The 21282-nt window shown below is 34.7% G+C and overlaps 1 protein-coding gene across 1 annotated transcript in view; it reads right to left on the bottom strand.

Moving 5' to 3' along the window:
• LOC132112360 (gamma-2-syntrophin-like) overlaps positions 1 to 20861 on the bottom strand; it is a 79234-nt gene extending 58373 nt beyond the window's left edge. The window contains exons 1-4 of the mRNA XM_059519802.1: positions 20493 to 20861; positions 2045 to 2182; positions 739 to 795; positions 413 to 470 (exon numbers count right to left, since the gene is read on the bottom strand). Coding sequence (XP_059375785.1) covers positions 413 to 470; positions 739 to 795; positions 2045 to 2182; positions 20493 to 20561 — 322 coding nt within the window. The 5' untranslated portion in view covers positions 20562 to 20861. The remainder of the gene's footprint in view (positions 1 to 412; positions 471 to 738; positions 796 to 2044; positions 2183 to 20492) is intronic.
• Positions 20862 to 21282: the final 421 nt, after the last annotated feature.

The following is a 21282-nucleotide window of genomic DNA, read 5'->3' as shown; positions in this document are numbered from 1 at the left end:
ACCCACAGGCCATCCAAAGTTAGTGTTTTCATCAGATTTGGAGAAATGTAGCATTGTATCACTTGAATCCTCTGCAGTGAATGGGTGCCGTCAGAAAATAAGAGTCCAAACAGCTGATGTTGACTGATGGACTGGAGTGCTGTGGATTACTAGTGCTTTTTTATCAGCTGTTTGGACTCTCATTCTGACGGCACCCATTCACTGCAGAGCATACATTGATGAACAAGTGATACAATGCTATATTTCAAGTGATACAATGCTACATTTCTCCAAATCTGATGAAGAAACAAACTGTAGATATCCTGGGCACATTTTGAGCAAATTCATTTTTGGGTGAACTACTCCTTTAAATGTTATCGCCAGCGCTTGTGCTTTGCTTTACAGCGGATGGGAGGAACACTTGTCATCTTACCTACTTGATCTTTGAAAATCTTTGAGATGACCACAGGCACTTTATGTTCTGCTCCCCCCTGAAATACATGAAGAGCCGTCAAGGAAATCGACTTCTACCTCTTACATCCAGCACTGTTCAGAAATACAAATCTATTGCCTCTTCAAAGATTATTGGGAATAAAACTAATGAGACTTGATCCTTATATCAAGATCCTCTTTGATCTTTAAAAGGCTAATATTGTGCAATAATTATCTGGCCTGTGGATATACGCATGCAATACCTGAGCATGTTTAATTAAGCTCTTTAAAGTGGATGAATGATATCTAAAGAAGCAAAAAACCTACTTTGATACTCAGACCGAGACCTCCAGTCAGCTGTCTTCGAAGTACAACAGTTCTGTGCTTTAAAAAATGGGAATTTAGTTGGTAAAATATTCATAGCATCAAACACATAACACATAATGAAGAAAGAAGTGGTCAAAAGGCAACACCTCAGTAGAAGCCTATACACAAAAATGCTTTATACAGATAATATCAGGCCAAATAAATATTATTATTATTGATATGTTTAACAGAATTATATTTTTTATATAAAAAAAAAAAATAAAATAAAAAGGTCTCACCTTTTAAAATACAGGTAATATCAAGCAAAAAAAACGCATAAGTAAAAAAATAAAATAATATAATAATAATAATAATAATATATTTATTATTTATGTATTGAATGTTTTTATTTAAATAATATTAATTAACATAAAGCCTTACATTTCAAAAACAGGTAATATCAGGCAAATAAATAAATAAAACAATGCATATATACATGCAAACATCCACTTATTTTACTGTTCACATGGCAATTAAAAAAAAAATAAGATAAAAAAAAATACATTTAAAAACTTAAATATAGGCAACATTAAGGAAAAAATTAACAAAACAAAAAAAGAAAACTTAATACATTTTTACTATTTATGTGTCTATTTTTTTATAACATTAAAATAAAGAAAGAAAGAAAGAAAGAAAGACACACATCTACAACTTTCCATTTTTGTAAATTTTATCAAGGTATTCAAACAATGTTCACCTCAAGTAGTGTGACAAATCACTGTAATGATTTAGTAATCTTAATGGGAATAAATTGATCAAATCAAATGGGAAGACTTTATAAAACTTTACCAAATAACATCCAAAGGATTGCCAAAAAATTATCTGTAACAAAGGTTTATGATGGCTAAAACATTAATGATCTCACTTTAGAGTGAAACCACAATTAGTCACACCATTAGAAAGCCGATACTTTCCTTTTTACTTTCTTTTAATTGCACAAAACTCAAAATGTGTTTCTGGGTCAAAGTGACTCTTAATGATGCACCAGGTCACTTATAGTTATAGAACAGATTATAATGATGCTCTAAACCTCACTAATGATGTTGATTATGACTACTTTGGGTTCTCCACTTGTGCATTATACACATTTAATGACTGTCATTGTGTTTTGACAGCAACAGGGGCTGGAGCATGTAGACACTGACGTCATTTATGAATGATGATGATGATGATGATGATGCATGAAACAATGAAGTGGTGTTATGATGAGCACTTGATAAACGTGTTTGAGGCATGATCCAATGGAAGGTACAGACTCAGTACTTACATTTAGATGGGAGTCAGCGCCGCTCACACAAACCACATCCTGCTTCTGTATGATTAGCAGCTCTTTCATTAACTTTAAACGAACGTCGTATGTGTTACTTGTGTGTTCGTCGTACAAAAGGGCAAGTCCGGTTTTCGTCTGTTGAAAAAGCAAAAAACAAACATATTAGAAGACATCATGAGATTTAGATTCATTAATAAACTGAAAAATATAAAAATTATTTTGGGAATTCTGTCTAATAGAGAACGTAGGTATGTCAAAATGACAGTTAATTGCTGTAAAAAAAATAAAAAATAATTAATTCATCTGTAACCCAGCATTTAAACAGCTGTTTGTCTAAAAGTAACAGTTTGCGGCAAAATAAACACATCACCATGCATTAAAAATAATATGTTTTTCTGTAGCTAGTCATATTTTGTTCATACTTTATAACTGAATGAATTTAATTGGCTTCATAATCAATGCATGTATGCTGATTTTAAGCAATTTGAAGAAATTAATTTTGAAATTAATTGCAAATAATTAATAATAAACTATATATTTATTGAAATGCAGAAATCTGACCCGATTCATATATATATATATATATATATATATATATATATATATATATATATATATATATATATATAGAATAAATAATAAAACATATGAACAAGTAAAAATAATACACTTACCAAAAAAAATATAGAAAATATTTGATTTGTGAGCATGTTGTTAAATTATTGAAATATTATCTTAAAATCTCAAAGGGACTTCAAGTAAATATTTTATCTCAAAGAGGTTCAGATGACAAAAAGGACTGGGAATCCCTGCAACAAGGCATACAAAACATAAATAAAAAATATCATAAAAGTATAGATTTGCAAGATATAAATATTGTTGGCTCTTGAATTTCTTTGTTCCTCATGTGTAAGGATGCAGCAAAATGCTAAAATGCAGCAATGTAAGTCATATGAGAGCTTTGTTCAGGAAACTCACAGACAAACCTTTCTCTTTTCAGAGAACAAAATGTAAAACAACAGGTTTTTCCTTATTCTTGCAGTATTTGACTCCACTTTGTGAAGTTTTTCCCCTCTGGAAGATAAACTGAATTAATGCAACAGAAAAGTTGCCTGTAGATCTTTCACTTACTTTCAGGTTTTCCCCGAGTCGAGAGAGTAGTGTTAATTCAGTTAACCCACAAAAGTGTCTCGGAGGAGCTTCCAGTGGCTGAAGAATACTCCTCGCAATGAAATCAATTACAATCTTTATTTGTCAGACTTTCTGTGGCTTCACATCTGTGCTGAGGATCGCTATCTTCCTGAAGGGCTCCTGATGCTTTCAAACCTCCAACATTAGCAGAACTGAACCGAGGAGCTCAAAAAATCACAGTGATGGAGGAACAACAATTCAGTCATTCTGACAGCAGTCTGTCTCTTCTTATCATGCTTTCCTGATTCGAGAACCTGCACAAAATGATTCATGATCCGCTCTCTATAGTCTCGATCTTTATAATGATTCGCAAACAATCACTTCATATCGTGACTTGGAAGCGCGAATCATGAATCATTCAATTCATGAAATGATTTGCAAACCACCTCCGATGTTCCGATTTGAATCAAATGATTCATGATATCTATAATGATTCACGATCTAAATAAAATGATTCAAATGGAAATGTGATCCATTTGTAGCACTTCGCAGTGAATCATTTTTGCAATGCAATGGTTTAACTGTAATAGTTTTTTTAAACTTTTTTTTTCTTCAAATCTAAATAACAACTAATTAAAGCTAATTAAAAATATTAATAAAAAACATAAGTGCATTTCAATGATACGAAAATAACACTGATGGAAAATATAAAATAAGCCTATTTCTAATTTTCATTTAGTTTAACTTGATGTACTATAAAACTGAACCTAAAAAAATTAAATAAAAACAATACTAAAACTTTAACTGAAATTTTAAATAATAATAATTTTTTAAATATCAAAATGAAAAACTAATTTAAACATTAGTAAAAACCCAATAGCATTTCAATTATACTAAAATAAAACAAAATGTACCAAAATAGTTCAAAATAAAACAATATCTCAACTATATTAAAGTAAGACTTTAAGGTTCAATTCAAGTTTATTTGTATATCGCTTTTTATGATATAAATCATTACAAAGCAACTTTACAGGAAAATTAAGTTTCTACAATATTTAGTAGTAGCTTATAAGTGGTGACTGTCAGTTTATGTGCATATGACAGGAATTTTCAGAAAAATGTATACAAGACATAGGACACAGACACAGGTTTAAAGCATTAGTAATGTGAACAATCACAGGTTCATGAGTGACACACACAGAAATATTAATTTTGAGGGACTGACTCTCATATTTCAGTGCAACTTCATAAACTTTGCAGGATATGTTTCAGCTAGATCAACACACTCTCATAAGGAAACATCACTCTAGCAGCGTTTATCTGTGCAAACATCCCTGAAAACATCAAACCGCAGCTTCTGTGTCATTCAGAACAGCTGAAGATCACTGACAGGAATCTCCAAAGACAATAACACACAGCGTGATGTTTGGTCACGCACAGATGAACAGCAGCACAACAAACCCCCCCCCCCCCCCCCCCCCCCCCTCATGAGACGGAGACTAGAAGAACATCCTCAAATTTGCTTCAGACTAATTGACTGCAAGTCAAGTTATCATAGAAATACAGCAGATGAAGCTGATGAAATGACTGGGTGATATTGCAAGAAGAGAGAAATTAGTATATTTTACATCAATTAAATGAAGAGCATTGAAGCTGTTGTTCAACATTCACTGCCTGCTAAAACACAACACACTTCTGAACAAAATGAGCATCATTAGAAAGATTTCACTTTCGATATTTGGAGTGCAAAATCAACATATAAAGTCAATCAGTCATTTTTTATATTCTCAATAGAATAACAAGCATTCAGTCCCATCTGCTGTGGTTTATTATTGTTCACAATGATCCAATGAAGAACTTCCATTAGTGCCTTCAGTGCAATAGTGTGCATATCGGAAGAAATACTGATACATTTATAGATTTTCTTCCATTTTTTTGTAGAAAGAATTGGTTATTTCTATTTATTTTACACTGATTTATGCAAAATTGTAATGCAAAAAAAAGGAAATATAAATCATACTTTCTAGATGTATTTTGAATTAAAATCAAATATTGAAGTGCAATTAAACTTATATTATCCAGGGTTATTATTGTTAGCTACAAATAAACATTTTCATTGCCTGATATAAAACAAACTTTAACTTAAATAATAATGAAAAGAGTTGAAATAGTAAGAAAATTACTGAAACTACTGCATATAGACATAATTGAAATTTCAAAAGAACACAACAGAATTACTAAAACTCTAAATGAAATTAAACATAAAAAATAAAAATGCAAGCAGAAAACATGAAAATAATTAAATGTAAAAAAATAAAAAAATAAATATGTATAAAAAAACTATAATAGTGACACGAAAATAATACTGGTAGTACCAGAGCCTGTATATATTCTTCTTATTAAATATATTATACAATTATATATGTATATGAGGTAACATCTAACTACTGGGGTGCCTCAGGGCTCAGTTCTTGGACCACTTTTCTTCTCTGTCTACATGGCATCATTAGGTTCTGTCATTTAGAAACATGGCTTTTCATACCACTGCTATGCTGATGACACTCAACTCTACCTCTCATTCCATCCTGATGATCCGACGGTAGCTATTCGCATCTCAGCTTGTCTAACAGACATTTCTTTCTGGATGATGGACCATCACCTTCAACTCAACCTTGCCAAGACAGAACTGCTTGTGATTCCAGCAAATCCATCGTTTCATCACAATTTCACCATCAAGTTAGGCACATCAACCATAACTCCTTCAAAAACAGCTAGAAGCCTTGGAGTTATGATTGTAATCAGCTGACTTTCTCAGACCACATTGCTAAAACTGTTCGATCCTGCAGATTTGCTTTATTCAACATCAAGAAGATCGAGCCCCATCTTTGGGAACATGCTGCACAACTCCTTGTTCAAGCTCTTGTTCTGTCGAGGCTGGACTATTGCAATGCTCTCTTGGCAGGTTTTCCAGCCAGTCTAGCCAACCTTTACAATTAATCCAGAACGCGGCAGCAAGATAAATTTTTAATGAGCCTAAAATAATAAGTCACACCTCTGTTTATGGAAGTCGTGGCCTAATGGTTAGAGAGTCGGACTTGCAAATCGAAGGTTTGTGAGTTTGAGTCTCGGGCCGGGAAGAATTGTAGGTGGGGGAAGTGCATGTACAGTGCTCTCTCCACCTCGACTTAGGTGCCCTTGAGCAAGGCATCGAACCCCCAACTGCTCCCCGGGCGCCGCAGCATAAATGATGAACACTGCTCCGGGTGTGTGCTCACAGTGTGTGTGTGTGTTCACTGCTCTGTGTGTGTGCACTTCGGATGGGTTAAATGCAGAGCACAAATTCTGAGTATGGGTCACCATACTTGGCTGAATGTCATGTCACGTCACTTTATCAATTTCCACTGGCTACCAATAGCTGCTCGCATAAAATTCAAGGCATTGATGCTTGCCTCCAAAACTACCACTGACTCTGAACCTATTTACCTAAATGTATTACTTCAGACTTATGTGCCTCTAGAAGCTTGTGTTCTGCAAGTGAACGTCACTCGATTGTGCCATTACAAAGAAGCACAAAGTTACGGACATTTAAATTAAATGTTCCCTCCTGGTGGAATGACCCTCCCCAACTCAATCCGGACAGCTGAGTCCTTAGCCATCTTCAAGAATCGGCTTAAAACACATCTCTTCCATCTTTATTTGACCTTCTAATCTTTTTGTATTCTATTTTTTCATTTATTATGCGATTTTGTGTGTGTGTGTATATATGCCTGACATTAGCTTGCTCTATTCTTTTTCTATTCTATCCATTTTCTTTTTCTTTTTATTTATTATATTATTTAAAAGCCCAAGCTATGTGTACTGTGTTAACCTAACTGAGACTTGTTATAGCACTTATATATCATTGCACTTTTGCTGTTTTTGATTGCCTCCACTCTCCTCATTTGTAAGTCGCTTTGGATAAAAGCGTCTGCTAAATGTATATATATATATATATATACATATATATATATATATATATATACACATATATATATATATACATATATATATATATATACACATATATATATATATATATATATATGCACACAGTATTGCATTTCCACTTTTTTCCAACAAATTTCGGAAAGCATATTATATATGAATAATTATGATTATGACTGCACAAAAACTATTTTGTGCAGTGCATGTGTTAGTTCATCCAGTGCTGCATCTGCTGCTGCTGATGATGATGATGATGATGAGTCTGGTTCTGACAGACCCACAGTCTCTCTGTTGTGGCCTAGTTCTCTCTCTGGCACCTAAACCCATTCTCCCCGGAGACACCGGGATGTAGGTCAAGTGAGTCTCCCGTTAGGGAGAATATAATTAATCAAAGTTTGGAGTTAGAGAGCGCACACATGCTCAACATGCAGGAAAGGTGAGCTCTCGCTATATTTATACAGCGTTTGCACAGATAGCCGGGAAAGCCTTCATTCTGCGGCAGAGTCTCTGGAGAAATCTGGGCTTAGATGCTTCGCTCAAGGCCACAACTGGGGCTGTCACGGCCTGATGGTTTGGTTGGGCCTGAAATCCAGATTTGGCCGAAGGATCTGGCTAAGGGTCACCTCTGCATGATGGTTCTCGGGCGCCAACTCTGAGCAAAAACGGAAAAAAATATACAATGAAAAAAATACAGCTTCTACAGCCAGACCTCGTGAAATGTCCAAGAGTATCACCTCAGACAGGAACACAGTTTCACATTTACTTCAGCAAATGCAGACAGCTAGCTTCTATAGTACTCTTCACTATGCATTTTGTTAAGAATAGTGACTAGAGAAGAAGACTATTACAGTGAAAAAATATCCCATATATGAATATTATTACTGTATAATATTATATAAAATATATTTATTACTTGTACGTATTACTTATAAAATCTGTATTCAAATAGTTGACAAATATAAAAATGTATGAAAAGTTTAAGTACTAAAACTGTTATATAAAACTGTATAGACAATTTAAAATTACAAAAAATTATGTGTTAAAAATGTTTTTTTTTTACAAAATCATAAAACTCAAAATATTAATAAAAACTATAATAGTATAACAATGATACTAAAAGAAAACTGATATTAAATATATATATATATATATATATATATATATATATATATATATATATATATATATATATATAGTGTGTGTGTGTGTGTGTGTGTGTGTGTGTGTGTGTGTGTGTGTGTGTATTATAGTACTAAACTAACATAAAAAAGTAACAACAGTACTAAAAATAACACTGATATTACTATAGTAACACTCATTTTAACATAATACATGCATATGCTAAATAAATAATATAATATATAAATACAACTGTGAAAAACTACAGGTGAGATCTCATGAACTGTCCAACAGTATCACCATAACATTTCCTCCGGTAAATGCAAACCAGCTAGTTCATACAATACTTTTCACAATGCAATTTGTTTCCAGAAACAGCATCTAGTCTGTGTAGACTATGACAATGAAAAACTCCCAAAATACACTGTGCATGACATATTAATAAATGTGACATCCACAAGATGTCTATACTGAAGATGCATCTGAATATCTTGCCAGCGTTTGATCACATTGCTTTTGTCCACACTGGTTTTCATCTCTTCTACTGGAATTAGGAATAACCCGGGAGAAATGCATCACAGTCTCAAATCATGCTTTTGTGCATTCTGGAATAAATCCCATAGAAAGCTACTCTTTGGACTGAGTATGTAGCATGCAACCGTAGAAATGAGATTCTGTGGTAAAATATACTGGATCTATATTCAAGTGGCATGTGTGGAATGTGAAAAAAAAAAAACACTGAGTGGGATGCATCCAGAACAAGACAAGGAGGAACCTTAAAGCGGTGCAGAGTCTGGCAGATCTTTAGAAGAAACAACTCAATAGTAAAAGACTCCACAAAGTGCATCCAGACATTTGAAGATGTTCTGCACATCCAGTGGAGCATTTAAGAAGAAAGCAATGAATGCATGAAAGAGGTGCCTTGTGTTACAGTTGGATATTCTTCCTTAACCTGGTAAAGCCTGACACGTGAAAAAATATTCAGAACACAAAAAACAAAACAAAAAAATTATTTTAAATGGAAGTTTACTGAACCATTTGAAAGTTTGCATGTTTTTTTTTTGTTGTTGTTGTTTTTTGAGTATCATATTTGATACATCCGGCTTTTATGGCTCATATAGTCGGATATAGTGAGAATATGGAGGAAAAACAGCTCAGCTTTATTCATAGACTCAAACTGAGCAGAATTATGCAACTAGATGATATTTATATGGAAAAAACATGAATCAAACATATCAGTGAGCTCATTATAACAATAAAATTACATAAATCAATTGTCACTCTATATCTCCAATTATATTAGTAGGGTGAGATTTAAATGATCCACACATATAATAATGCAGTGATGGAGAGCTGAAGAAATCAAGGCTCTTCAGAAGATGTGAGATGTTCTGGAGGCTTGTGAAGATCATTCCTCCGCTGAGGAACAGTGAAAGTAAAGCTTCTGGAAACAAACACTCCTCAGAAGATCCTGAGGATCAGATTTGAGACTCTAAAACATGATTGATGGAGAATCAGGTAAAGCTGAGCTGCTTCAGTCCAGTAAGAGTTCATCTGGAGATATTACTGATGTTACTCTGATCTTTACTTGATCAAAATCACTCAAGATTTGAGAGCAGAGAACTTGAGCTGAAGGCGGATGTTTGTGCAATTAGACTAAAAGAGCTTTTACTGGATAAAAAAACCCCTCTAAACTATCAATCAGAGACAGAAGAGCAGATGTGCAACAGGAAAAACAAAGTTTTCATCATGTTGATCATTTAGAGGCCTTGTGCATTAAATATGATACAGCAGACTTTACAGCGCTTAGTAATGATGCTTAAAATTCAGCTTTGATCACAGCAATAAATTACATTTTAAAATATATTCACATAGAAAACAGTTATTTTAAATTGAAATAATATTTTACTGTTTTTACTGTCTTTTTGTTTAAATAAATGCAGGCTGGGCGAATATAAACTTAAAAAAAATAAATAATAATAAATAAACTTTCTTTGTTTTTTGCAAGCGTAAAAACGATAAATTTCCACACATCTACTTTATATAAATCACTTTTCATAAAACTTCAAGCAAAAATAAGTCTTAAGTTGTGATGCACACTGTCACTTGGATCCAGAATTACTCACAGAATGATATAAGGCTTTAGTCACGCCGCCCACCCCATCTACTGCTGTCTGAAAATGACCTTATCAAGTTAAAAAAACTTAGATTTGTTAGATCTGTAATTTGAAACGCCTTTAAGGTCAATTATCAGCTTCAAACGATGATTTCTTTTAAGTGTTTGCCATTGTAATTGTGAGATATTGGCTGTAATTTGAATTCATTACAAAGGCAGGCGAGAGAGCGCCACTGGACGGCTTCAATCAAGATAATAATTAGAAGAAGAATGAAGGTCAACTGCTGTCTGGAGATCAGATCACAGCCGATAATGTGGCACCGCTGCAGCCCTGGAACGCCACGAATAGTCTTTCTCCTTGAAGACAGCAGTAATAGTCAATAAAGATGCTTCTGCATGAGGATTTCAAGTGTGCATATAAAAGGGAAAACCTCAGAACAATTGAACAGGCCTGAACAGGTATTTCTTGAGTGCTCAGATATCAAAGACGTGCCAATCACAGAGTTCAAGTGTGCGGCCATTCTGATAATCAGCGTGGAAAGTGGCAGAGAGGACGACACACGGATCAATCAAATTACCCTGATGGCCACTGAGAAGCCCCGTGCTGTAATAAATTCAATGCATTCTCACTCGTCAGACACACATCGCTGTAGACAGTAGTTACAGCATCCCAGCCAGAAATCGTTCAAGCAAGAGGAATCGGAGCAGAAGAGTAAAGCCGAGTGATCCATAATCATTATTGAACTACAGCAGAGCAGCGGGGCAATGCAGCATCTGAAACACCATTCACTTACAAAAAATATGTTCTGCTAACGTTCCGTGAACGTTATTTCTGAATGTTTCTGATTGTTCAAAACATTCCGTTTTTTTTTATGTTTAACTCTTTCCACTGATGAGTTATCTCGTCATTTAGAAGACAACGCTTCCCTGCCAAAGATGAGTTTTTACGGCTTTTCGTGTTTTCACTGTTATACACTAGGGGGCGCTATTACACATCTTCTGAACGAGTACAAAACCTACCGAACAAAAAACACACGTGAACAGGACAGAAAAATGACTGATCTCTTATGTAAACATATGCATATGATAAATAATGCGATCATCAGCAATAGACAGCAAATAACTGAACGTTATGGAGGATCCAGGAAGTGGTTTATGTCTGTGCAAGCTTTGGGGGTATTGATGGAAGCGATTTACTAGATTTATACTTTGATAATCGTACTGAATATTATCCAGATGTAGTTTCTGATAAAAATTTGATTTTCTCACCCTTTTGCTCAAAATTATACATTTTTATAAAACCTACCTATATTCAAGTGTTGATAAAAAAGAATGCTTTAAGCTAGAATAAAACAGATTTTCTGTTTAAAAGTAGAGGGTTTGATCTTTATTTAGGTGTGTTGCATGTCCAAATATTCATGCACCAAAATATACTGGAGGCTATCAAATTTGACTGAAAATCATCAAAATCGCTGGCGGTGGCTGGGAACTTTTATCAAAAATGCTGGCGGGGAAAAGGGTAAAAGAAATCGTGAATTGAAATGTCACATTTTATTATTTTGCAAACTTTATGGGATCATTTACTTTCGAATGTTCTGAAAACATTTTTGTTAACTGGGTTTAACGCTAAAAGCCTGCTGTATCATATTTGATATGCAATGATCAACATGATCTTCTCCATGTCTTCTGTCTGTGATTGATAGAGTTTTATTCCAGTAAAAGTTATTTTAGTCTAATTGCACAAACATCCGCCTTCAGCTCAAGTTCTCTGCTCTCAAATCTTGAGTGATTTTGATCAAGTAAAGATCAGAGTAACATCAATAATATCTCCAGATGAACTCTTCCTGGACTGAAGCAGCTCAGCTTTACCTGATTCTCCATCAATCATGTTTTAGAGTCTCAAATCTGATCCTCAGGATCTTTTGAGGAGCGTTTGTTTCCAGAAGCTTTACTTTCACTGTTCCTCAGCGGAGGAATGATCTTCACAAGCCTCCAGAACATCTCACATCTTCTGAAGAGCCTTGATTTCTTCTTCTATCAATCAGCATTGCATTATTATATGTGTGAATCATTTCAATCCCATCTTACTAAAACATATAATTGGAGATATAGTTACCACTGATATTTTGATTATTTTAAGTCTATATGAGTCGTAAAAGCCTATCAAAATATCAAATATGATACTCAACAAAAACAAAGTTGCAAAGTAATAGTTTTTTTTTTAGATTATTTTACATTTTATCTAAACGTTCAATAAACTGTTCTGTTTTAAAAAGATGTAATATGTCAGACTTTACGAGGTTAGTTCTTGCATAATGATCACTAAACTAAAGGCAACCAAAATCATGCATGCTTTACTAGTTGAAAGTTTGGACAGACTCATTTATTCTTGAATATTTTTTACAATTATAGTGGCAGCCATGGCTAAGTCATAGCTTAAATCTCAGGAAACACATGCATGTGTGTAAAAAGTCACTTTATATAAAATCATCTGTCGACTATGTAAATTATTCAGAGGGTATTTTACTTTTACTCAAGTATTATTGAAACTGAATCCCTGTCCTTTTACTCAGCTACATTTCTAAGTCAAAAAGTATGCTATTTATTTCCTACTACTTCCATTTATGTCTCCAAAGTACAAAGCACAGTTTTTGCAGGTCATCATGATTCCTTTCATCTTTTTGTCCATTAAACTGATTTTACAATCCCATCAAATTACACTCCCGGCTGAACTCACACAGCCAATGACATCCATTTCAGCGCATATAGACACAACTATGGTCACTCGTCCTTATGAAGAGACGTCTCATCAGTCAGCACAACACAGTCACTGACCTAACGCAAAGAGCTTTAATTAAAAGATGCAGATGACGATGGACTCGAGTGCAACAGCTATAAAATTAACTGAGAGTCGATCTCAAGTTTAACAATTTCAAGTAAAATGTTTGAGTTTAATGAAGTCTAGTATATGCATTTCAAAAACATGCAAAATGTTTACTTTTAAATATTCTTGGATTTTACTCACCAAGGCGTTTTTTATTGAATTAAAAATACCGAATTTGGTATGAATTTAAATCACCATTTAAAGTAGCATTGTGTGAATATATTGTAAAATGCCATTTATTACTGTAAAGTGAAACTGTATTTTCGGCATCATTCCTCCAGTCTTCAGGGTCACATGATCTTCAGAAATCATTCTGATATTCAGATTTTTCTTATTATCTATGTTGAAAATTGTTATTTTAGTTTCATTGATATACAATGCGCTATATATTTTAGATTATAGTTTTTAACTATAGACCAGTGGTTTTCAACCTGTGGTCCGCGGTGGTATTGCAGGTGGGCCGCCAATTACTATTAAAATAAATAATATTGTTAATATAGGTAAAAATGTCTAAGTCATAACATAACATCATTTCATATATATAATTGAATATCAAAAAAGAAATATTGAACTGTTATTATGCTTCCACTATTCGAGCTTGCTGATTGGTTTAAGAATAAACCACCAATATATCTTAGATATTTTTGCTATATATGCTACAGAACAACAAATTTAAACATGCATAAATGACTGTTGTGTTTCCTCCTGACTGCTTGCTCCGGTGACTATCTACCCGCTGCCAAGCTGTGCCTGGATCTGGTTTTCCCGTTTTGCTGAGCGGTGCCAGCCTGAGTTATTTTCTGATCATTTCCAGTCCATTCTAGGGCTGTGCAATTAATAGAAATCGTCATAAAATCGCGATTTGAGCATGCGCGCTTTCTAAATCGCTTTATAGCACGATTTTCCGCGGCCCTGACCTCCCGTAGTATGCTATCTGATCCAATCAGATTGCATTGCGCCTAGCGCGAGAACAAAACAGACTGGGCATGTACCTAACTCCAGGTTCACACTCTGTCTGTGATGCGCCTTTTTTCCGAGCCCATGTTAATGGATCAGAGCATTCACACTGCACGCTGGTAAAAGGCTAGAAATAAAAACGTGCGAAAATAATTAATATCTAACACATGAGCATAGAGAGAATTGTGAGTGCACAGGACGCAGTTTAAGTGAGAGGAGACACGTTTTAAGTGCGCACAGAGCAGCGTGTATCTGAGCAAGCACGTCTGGTTTTGTGACAGCGCAAAAGGAAATCTGCGTGCGAACAGAGAAATTCGCGCTCGTGCTTTATTTTAATGTGCTTTCGCGTTATATTTATGTGCTCTTGCTGCTGACCGCATACACATACTGTATACACACTGCAAACACCTGAGGCACTGCTACAATTAATGAGCTCTATGAACAATGCATGGCAAAAAAGACACGTCCCTGGACACAGGATTTATTTTATTTTTTGCCATAAGTCTATACATTTTGTTACATCTTTACTATAGTGATAATTTAGATTTATGTCTGTTCTAGAGACGTTACAACTTTTTGATAATGCTCCAATTGGTTTTCTTTTGGAAATATGTTTCAAATTAATCCTGAATGCATTTATGAATGTAAAAGCATATCGGTGTGTGTCACAATCGCAAAATTGATCAAAGAAATCGCGATAGTTTTTTTTTGTCCATATCGCACAGCCCTAGTTCATTCAATAAATACAATTAACAATCTAGCTTCTGAGTACTTAGTTATTAACCCAACAATAGTGGGGTCAGTTAATGTTTTTGCAGTGGGCCGCGCAAACATATGTGTTTGGTTGTGTGGGCCGCGAGCTGAAAAAGGTTGGGAACCACTGCTATAGACAATAGTTTTTGTTAATTTATTATTCAGGTTTACGCTTGTTTTTGTTGTTATTGTATATATTTATTATTTCTCTATAGTTTTATTTTTAAATTAAATTGAATTACAGAATTTCAATATTAAATAAAATTATAGAATTTTAATTAAATAAATAATTTTATTTAAAAATAATTTTATATTTACTTTGTAATTAGTTTTGTATATTTTATAGTGATATATATATATATATATATATATAGTTTTAGTTTTTCGTTATTATTTAGTTTATTTTTTTGTTACTAATTTATTTAGTTTTAGTTATTTTAATGTGAAAATTTGAAAAGCTTACTCAAATCAAGTTTGTTTAAAGTGTTATTACATTACATTTTATTTTATTTTTGTGTTAATGTTTATTTTATTTCAGATTGGAGGTGAAACCATTAAAAAAAATTTTAAATATATAACTAAACCAAACCATATCAACCAAACCATATCATTCATATCATGATTTGCTGCATATCTTAGTATTTTCAGTGTTGAAAGTTAATTTTTATTTTTCATATTTCATAATATTGTTCATTAAAGAACAGCAATTAGCTGAAATACTTTTTTTTTGGAACAATGTAAGTGTCTTTAATGCATCCTTGCTGAATAACACAAATTGATTTAAAAAATAAAGAAACGAAACAGGAGACCCAAACTTTTGAAATCAAGTATTTTGTTTGACTTTTAATAAAGCAAAATCAACAGCATCCACTACAACTCAAGCGTAAAATCTCTGTACTTTTTCCACCCCTGGGAATAAAGGCTTTGTCTTCGACCTCAAACCCTTTGTGTTGGTATGGAAATCCTCGCTGCCCACACAGTGAGGAAAAAGCGAAGCTTCAGCATGCCAAGTCTTCTCAATAAAGGTCAAAGGCGCTTCCAGCATGCAAACTCAATATTACATTACAATATTTCATTTGACCAATTCTGCATCAATAACAAACTAATGAAACCCTATTAATAAAACACGCATCCTTGATTAACTCACACTCAGTGCTCCAGGCACCCTCATTTTCTCTAAAAACATTGCAATCATCAAACCCGGCGTTAGGAAGTAACATTTAGGTGAGGTAAGTTTCCAAAATGCGAAATGGAGCTCATTAAAATTCATACCTGTCGTGAATCAAAATGGAAATGAGAAGGCAAGGCTGGGCTCGGTGACAAAGACACGGCTGTCTCTTTACAGGCTGAGTAAACATATCGGGACAGTATTAATAGAGTGTTTGGAGAATAATAGACGGTCGTTTAAGAGCTGAGCGTGTATTATGACGAGAGAGAGGGATATTAAACGCTGCAGGGGCGATTCACAGATAAAGACGACACCCAACAGCTCACATGCGGTTTTTTATTAAGGTTGACTAATTGCCCGACTGTGACTCCATTACAATCTGTCACGTCACGCTGGAAGTAAATCACCGCCGCCCCGGGGACGAATCGCAATAGATTTGTGTTGCAGCGGAGCTGAAAATGGCCGAACGCTGTGCATCAGATTCATTATGTTCATAATGCAATTATTAGTGGTGCTTGTGAAGGCACTAATGTGATGAACCTCTAACCCTGCAAAACATATGAAACAATGGTCAGAACTGTATTTTTTTTTCTACTGAACTATTTAGAAGTTTGCATAGCTTTTTTGTTGTTGAGAATCATATACATCAGGTTTTATGGCTCATATAATTTGATATAGTGCAAATATGGATGAAAAACAGCTGTTTTATTCATAGACTCAAACCAAGCACAAAAGTATGCAATTTGGTGCAGATGCTGATATTTATATGAACAAAAAGTTCATTCTGATGCGAACGAGATCTTAAATGACAGTATTCTGCTTAAAACATTAAAAAATATCTGCCGTTGAGGTGGCATTTGAATTGAGTTTATTTTTCATGCCTCGTTGACAGACATGCGTGCAACAGGTTTTTCAGCAAAGTTAAGATCATGTTGATCATTTAGAGGCTTTGCATATTAAATATGACACAGGAGACTTTATAGAGTTAAACTTGCACGCCTAATTCATCCTATTCATGTGTTGTTGCTTTACTAAGTGGTCAGATGTACCATTTTCTCCCAAATCACATCTGAAAACCAGAAGATCACAGGAGAGGCAGTCAGTAACAACACAAAACCCCCTAGCATATAGCAACATAACTACCCTTGCTATCCACCCTTACTGTTGCAATGCTCCAACAACACATCTGTGCACAGCAACAAGTTTTGCACAGACAAACGTTGCTCTTATTTTCTTTAAAAAGTCTGTAAACCATTGCTTTCCCAAAACTAAAAATGTTAGAAATACAGCTCCAACTAGCAGCTAAAAACCTTGAGTCCTGTCCTGCAGCACATGAATAAAAGATTCGTGACTTTTAAGGTTATAACATCCATGTGCCAATCACAGTCTCCGTAGGGCGCATTTAGAAGAGTCTCCAAGTCCCAAAGACAAGCACACAAGAACTTTCCAGCAGTATTTCCAGAGACACACGCGTGTGAGCTGGAGCTGGATCTGAATCAAATCGCATAAATATAAATAGGAGCTGGTTAGATTCCAATGGCAGATTTACAAAGCCAATCTGCAAAAGTACACATGTAAGACACATCATTTGTTCTGGTGGCGGTTATGCAAGTTAATCTGAAATGTACATCTGCTGCAAGACTAATAACAATGTAAATGATCTTCATTCATTCTGACAGAGATGAAATAGATAAATCAATACACAGTTTCTACACAACATTTCTTGCAGAGTTGCCAAGTCTGCAGCTTATCCATGGATTTGTACTCATTTTAAACTGTTTTAAAGCACAATTTGATGATTTTTAAAAAGCATACTATGACTAAATGTGCATGCTATATACATACTGTACATAACCTTAAAAATATGCGTACATAATTTTTCTTTGACAAACAATACTATTATTTATATTGCATATTATGTAAGTAAATACAAGTTGAAAAAGTGTATTGTGCATAGTAAGGTTTGACAAAGCATACTATTACTTCAAGTGTATTATATATTATGTAATATTAGTAGAAATATGTTTGTAGTATGGTTTGACAATACATACTATTCATGCTGCATATTATATAAGTAAAAATATAAATGCATTTCACGAGGTTTGATAGTTTGACATTATATTGCATGTTTTATAAGTAAAGATATGCTTACAAATTGCAAGTTTTCATGCACTGACAAACAATGTTGGCAAATAACAAATAAATTAAGCAAAAATTAAGTATGCATGTTGTATTAGCCTAATATGCATACGTTTCGCAAGGTTTAATGGTTTGACATGCTATCACTTGTACCACATATAATATAAATAAACTAAAATATGCATAGGTTTGATGGTTTGACATTATATTGTATATTATATAAGTAAATATAAACAAAAAATTGCATATGTTTTTCAAGGTTTGGTTGTTGTAAAAAGCATTCTAGTACTTAAACCACAAATTACAGGTAAAAATATGCATAGGCCTATATGAGTATTTTTCAGTTTTCGGTAAAAAAACAAATGAAATAATAAAACTTACATAATTTCTATTCTATTGGCATGTGAATCTTTAGGAAAATGGAAAGAGCAGCACTGTACTGTAAGTACTTACATCATCCGAGCAATCCTCTAAAGCTTCTTAAATATTACAAGACATCTAGCAATGATTATGCTGTTGGGTTTTGTTTTCTCACAATGAACTTGAGGGTTTTTGCATGTTTAATATTGCTATCTAGCCCTGCAGAACAAAGAAAGCTGAAATGCATAATACGGACATAATAAATGGTATAGTTTGAGTTTTGAGCAAGTCTTTATCATGCAGACCTGGCAACCCTCATCATTCACTCAACTGCATTCATGACGATCACACGTCCACAAGTTCACCTGAAAGATCAGAATCAGATCAAAGGCGAAGCCTACAAATCCCATCTGTACTCCTCTGGGACACAAAAACAAAACGAGAATAACTGCTATACGCTGTGTTTCTCAATGAAATGACAATACACTGATCTCTTAATAACTATGTTCTCTGAGTAGGAATAAACTGAACGATTTCAGTAACTGGATGCAGCTCAGGAACAAATTCATGGGGAAAAATGTACAATTTTCATTGATTTCTGTTCTTACAGACATCCAGTCTCTTGAAGGTTTCCCAGAGGTTCTGTTTTGGGGCAAAAACTGCAAGTTCCTCTCAAATCCAAAATCAGTGAGCCAGCATTTATCGATACCTCAGGAAACCCTTCAAACCCCTCCAATCTGATAAAGGCGTAACGCAGTGCAACGGGCAAGACTCCATTTACCAATTAAGAAAAACCACAAACGGGCACCAGAAATATAGGACAGAACATGTTAAAACAAATAAAGCAGGCAAGCAGCAATCTTTAACAGCAGCTTCAGTGCATTCGGCAAGAAATCCTTTGAGAGGACATCTCCGAACACCTCAAGAATAGTGTGAATGAAGCTACTCCACGCTGTCACACATCATTATCTCCACAAAGAGGAATACAGCAAATGAGAACAATAGCACAAAAAACTCATTTGCCTTGAGATTACACTGTTACCTCAAATCTTCTAGGATTTGTTCAGTCAATTATGCAACATTTCCTGCATGGTTTTATTGTTGTTGTTTTTAATCACCAATGCTGTTGCAAAAAAAATAAATACCTATAAAAAGGTTTTTATTTTACATTAAAAGCTCATTATCTGACCCTCTTACACCAACAAACCCTAAATTCCATTAAAAACCTAATCATCATACTCTGAAATGGACTGACTTTGCACCTTATTTTAAGTGCAAAAATGTCAATATATTACATAACCATAATGTGCTCAGAAATGTTGACCATATCATCCAGATACAAAATAATTGGCTGACTTTATATCTGCAAAGCACCTTTATAAAATGCACACAGTATAAGGTGAACTCAAAGATAAAATAAAACTTATCTGCCTAAAAATAAGCTCAAATAAACCCTTAAAAGCTGCAAGAAGCTAGTTATCCTTTCAAATCATGTCAATAATTAATCAGATCGTATGTGCAATGCAACAGAGTACAATAATATAAAAAGATCTGCAACCAACCATCTTTTCATATGCATAAGTGACAAAAAGTGCACTCAAAGACAATAAAACAGCACTGATATTAGTATAATCTTATCTATATTATTCATCTCCACAACGTGTAGCCTATTTCACAGCACCTCGGTGATCCCGAAGTTAGTTAAGCAAGTTACTCTAGCAATCTAAACCCATGTATGACAACCCATTTATATGACATTTCCCATGCATATACTCTAAACCAGAAAGTAGCTGGTGTTGTGATCTGTGATCAGCGCATGAAGTTGAGCTCTTACCCATGTTGGCACCAGGAGGCTGGCGGGTCTCTCTAGCAGATCAGGCTGGTGTTTGGCGGCTGCGTTCATCTCCCATGCAGCCTCTGGTTCGGTGCACTGAAGTCACTCACACTTGGATCTGTCATTTATATCCAGTGATGGCCGGGCTTCGTGCTCAGCCTGTTGGGAAGGACGTGGCTCCGGGGACCAGCATCCAAATGGACCCGCCAGAGACCAGCAGCTCTCTGCGAATCTGAATCTGAGGCTCTCGGTGTTACAGACACATCCACACAGAGCTGAAGCGAGCAGAGTGATGCGCGGATTCCTGCGCGTTGCAAAGAGACGCGTCGCGCTGGAGGACCGGAGCGCAAATGTTGAGCGCGCGCGTTTCCTCCTGCTTCCTCAGATATGATGAGCCCTTCAGCTCGCGCTTATTTAACCCATCACTGACTGAACTCTACACACTCAACTAGGGCTGGGCGATATGTCGAAATATTCACTGCATATCTATGATGCGTAAAGCAACATCGTATAGATGCATCGCTATTTTTATTTGGTCAAGTTTCCAAAACACTGCGTCATCTTCCAAGCAACTCTTCCCTCTGGGTTGTATCAGCATCTCTGATTTAAACTTGATTTGAAAAGCGTTTGAGTTGCAACTTTGATTCATTTCCGCGAATTAATTCAAATTTCAAAGAATCTGTTCGAAATTCATTCAGATTCCCGATTTCCGTGTGAAAATATTATTTAACATATTATTTATTTAATTTTGTGCATTGGCTTTTGTTTGAAATATGGAGCAAATACCAAC

This window comes from Carassius carassius, chromosome 32 (genome assembly GCF_963082965.1).
Source record: "Carassius carassius chromosome 32, fCarCar2.1, whole genome shotgun sequence".
Taxonomy (NCBI): domain Eukaryota; kingdom Metazoa; phylum Chordata; class Actinopteri; order Cypriniformes; family Cyprinidae; genus Carassius; species Carassius carassius.
The sequence above is the reverse complement of the archived record's forward strand: the minus strand, read 5'-3'. Positions and strand labels throughout refer to the sequence as shown.